General features: G+C 44.3%; 1 protein-coding gene across 1 annotated transcript; it reads right to left on the bottom strand.

Moving 5' to 3' along the window:
• Positions 1–5: 5 nt before the first annotated feature.
• Positions 6–913, bottom strand: LOC128276868 (60S ribosomal protein L13-like; the record flags this gene model as incomplete). The annotated part of the gene is made up of 3 exons (XM_053015326.1): positions 874–913; positions 168–437; positions 6–41 (listed from the first exon to the last, which is right to left on the bottom strand). Coding segments are annotated over exons 2-3 (279 nt in total), but the record flags the coding sequence as incomplete, so codon positions are not given.
• Between the last annotated feature and the right edge of the window lie 1912 nt (positions 914–2825).

The raw sequence follows: 2825 nt of genomic DNA, 5'->3' as shown, positions 1-2825 counted from the left end.
ACACCGATGGTCTGGGCGAATCGCTTGGTCAAACCGGCACCCTAAAAAACGCACGGAAGATAGGCATTTAATAATACTGTGCGTGGTTGTATGCTTAGGTTAAACTCTGTTAGTATGTGTTCCGAAGAATCCGGCATTTCGCATGTCACACTCCGCAACCAACTTACCTTCAGCTCGGCCAGAGTGAAACCACGACCCGGGCGGATCTTGGTGTTGTAGCGCTGCGACGGGCAGTGCACGATCGGGCGGATCGGTCCCTTTGCGGGACGCGGGAACACGGCCTTAGCCTTCTTGATACGGTTCTGTCTCCTGCGGTACTTGCGGGCCGGTTGGTTAAACCAGGTGCGAATGTGCCGCTGCCAGTACTTATGGAAGTGGCCATTCGAAATCATATGATTACCCTTCACCATCTTGGAGGGTTATTTTTTGTCGTGTGCCTAAAACGAGAATGCGGAAAAGAGGATGTTAGTGAAACATGAGAACACAATTTGTGTGAACCGTGGAACACAAAACCCGACATCGAAAATGCTTCGGTTCTGTCCAAACTACACTCTATTTACAGGCTTCGAAAACCTAAACTCGTTACATTCCATTCAAAAGGAAATCCAATTTAAGGCAGAGGTACAACCATTCTGCCGCACTTTCATTGAAAAAGGATGGCCGTCTTGAGGCTAATGTAGAATGCAGCTCGAATAGAAGCTGTTGACACCACGGAAAACAGATTGCTTTGTCGCAAATTAACCCATCGTTAAATAGTTTAGCAATGTAAATCAAGTGAAATTCCGTGTTTACAAGTTGTGCGGCATACTTCGAAATACACAAAGCTGAACTAAATGCTGAAATTATTCACGAAATTGCGGAAAATAAACGCACCTCAACAAAAATGTGTTCACACAAACACCGTAAGGCCGGAAAAGAGCGAAGTCAAAGTTGTTTTCCTGACATTTGCTGACGGCGCTTGACAGCAACAGAACTTCCGCTTGCGATGACATCGGCAGTGCTGCCAGAGAAGAAATATTGTGACCAATGTGGTTTTGAATGAAATGTTTAAGCATTTTAACCAGATAAATGTTAGTGTTTAGCCATAAGAAGCAACAAGAAAATGCTAATAACTATTCGAAATTTATTGTAGCTCACGCGGAGGTGAGAATTTATTAGTTTGCGGCTTAAAAATGTAACTAAATTAATTTCTTGTCATCGATGCTTCTAGGAACCGTGGCATTTTTAAAATGTGCGATAAAAAAAACATTTTCGACAAATGGTTTCAAATAAACGGTTAATGTTGTTTTAGTTTTTCAATTCTTCCCAATCATTTTCACGAAAGCATAAGAAGATAAGCTTAATTTTTAAACTCGAATAGATTGATAATGTTTTATAATATTGGTTGATATTGCGAATAAAATATAGTCTTAGAAGCACGATTTAAGAGTCATTCGAAATAAATAACAGAACTTCTAAACACTACATTATTGTAGAAATTTACTTCAATAAAAATGTGCTTATCGTGCATTTCACATTATTCACACACGCACATTTTTCGAATATGCTCTGATGGTTTACATTAATTCAAAACTTTTATAGAAATTGGACTGTAGTAAATTGAGTTGAAACTTATAACCCTGAAAAGTGTGTTTGTTGCCCCTTGCGGTGTTCGCCGGTCCATCGCTCAACTTTCCTACATCTAATGAAGAAAGTCGATAGCATTAGACAACCGCTAGAAACAGGCAGATAGCAACACAAGCGCACCGCTCATTGGGGGCCAAATCCTTGGGTCGGGTTTGTTTGGACTATCGGTGCGATCAAACCGGGCAATGGCTTAGAACAGAACGCTGGCAAAGGCGGTACGTTTGGCGTATATCCTTTCCCAGCGAGAGCGCTTCCCGGCCGGATCGTGTGTACCAGTCAAATGAATAATTTTCGTTTCTCATCTGCCAAAAGTTCAGCAACGGATGAATATTCAAAAGCAGCAGCTTCCATCTTTCGTGCTGGGTCGCGAGACGTGAAGAGATACGGTTGTCCCATGATGCAACTCCGGAAGGCACTCATAAACCCGTTAGCATTCCGTCACACGACGGATTCCCTCCGGCACAGCGCGGTGGTAGTATTAGCGTTGCTTCAAATCTCGGCAAAAACGATGCATCTGCGTTCGCTCCGTTCCGTTCTCGCCAGCCTCCGCGGGGAAGGATTTATAAGCGTGGCCCAAAATCTCTCGGATTGTCCCGGCCACGGGAGGCTTCCGGAACAGGAAAAACACTTAAATGGTATTACCGCGAGGTAAATCCGTTATAAAGTGCGGGATTGCTGGCGTGTCATGATGATATGACGAGCGTGTTCCGGGACGAGTGTCACAGTTTGGAAGGTTATGAAAGTCAATTACGGGTGTCTTCTCCGTAGGGTCTTCTCCTCCGTAGGAATTCTGGGGCCTCCGAGCAAATGCCGGGAGCCGCTTTCTATTGTTTCCGCCCGTCAGAGGGCCAACTTTGTGTGTTTGGTGCAATGGGCTACAGATGAGCGGTGAGCCTGAAGCAGGCATGACGAAGTTGGATGGCGCCAAAAGTGGCCGTTGTTTTGCGATGCGCTGGGATGCCAAAGCTAGTGTGTCTAATCTGGCGTGTAACGTGTGTAGTTTGGGAGTCATCTTTCTCACCGCCTGCAAACGTGGGCCGTTGTAGTGCTGGTGGCAGTTTGAGAACTTTCCCGAAGAATCTGCCACTTTATATGGGAACTTTGAAGGAATTATTTCAAATATTCATCATTTTAAACAATAACACAACATTCTGCCCTCAGGTACGTAATCGGATGGAGTTTGCAATTATCATACTGAC

This window comes from Anopheles cruzii, unplaced genomic scaffold (genome assembly GCF_943734635.1).
Source record: "Anopheles cruzii unplaced genomic scaffold, idAnoCruzAS_RS32_06 scaffold02742_ctg1, whole genome shotgun sequence".
In the NCBI taxonomy this organism is placed as follows: Eukaryota; Metazoa; Arthropoda; class Insecta; order Diptera; family Culicidae; genus Anopheles; species Anopheles cruzii.
This window is presented reverse-complemented; position numbering and strand designations above follow the sequence as displayed.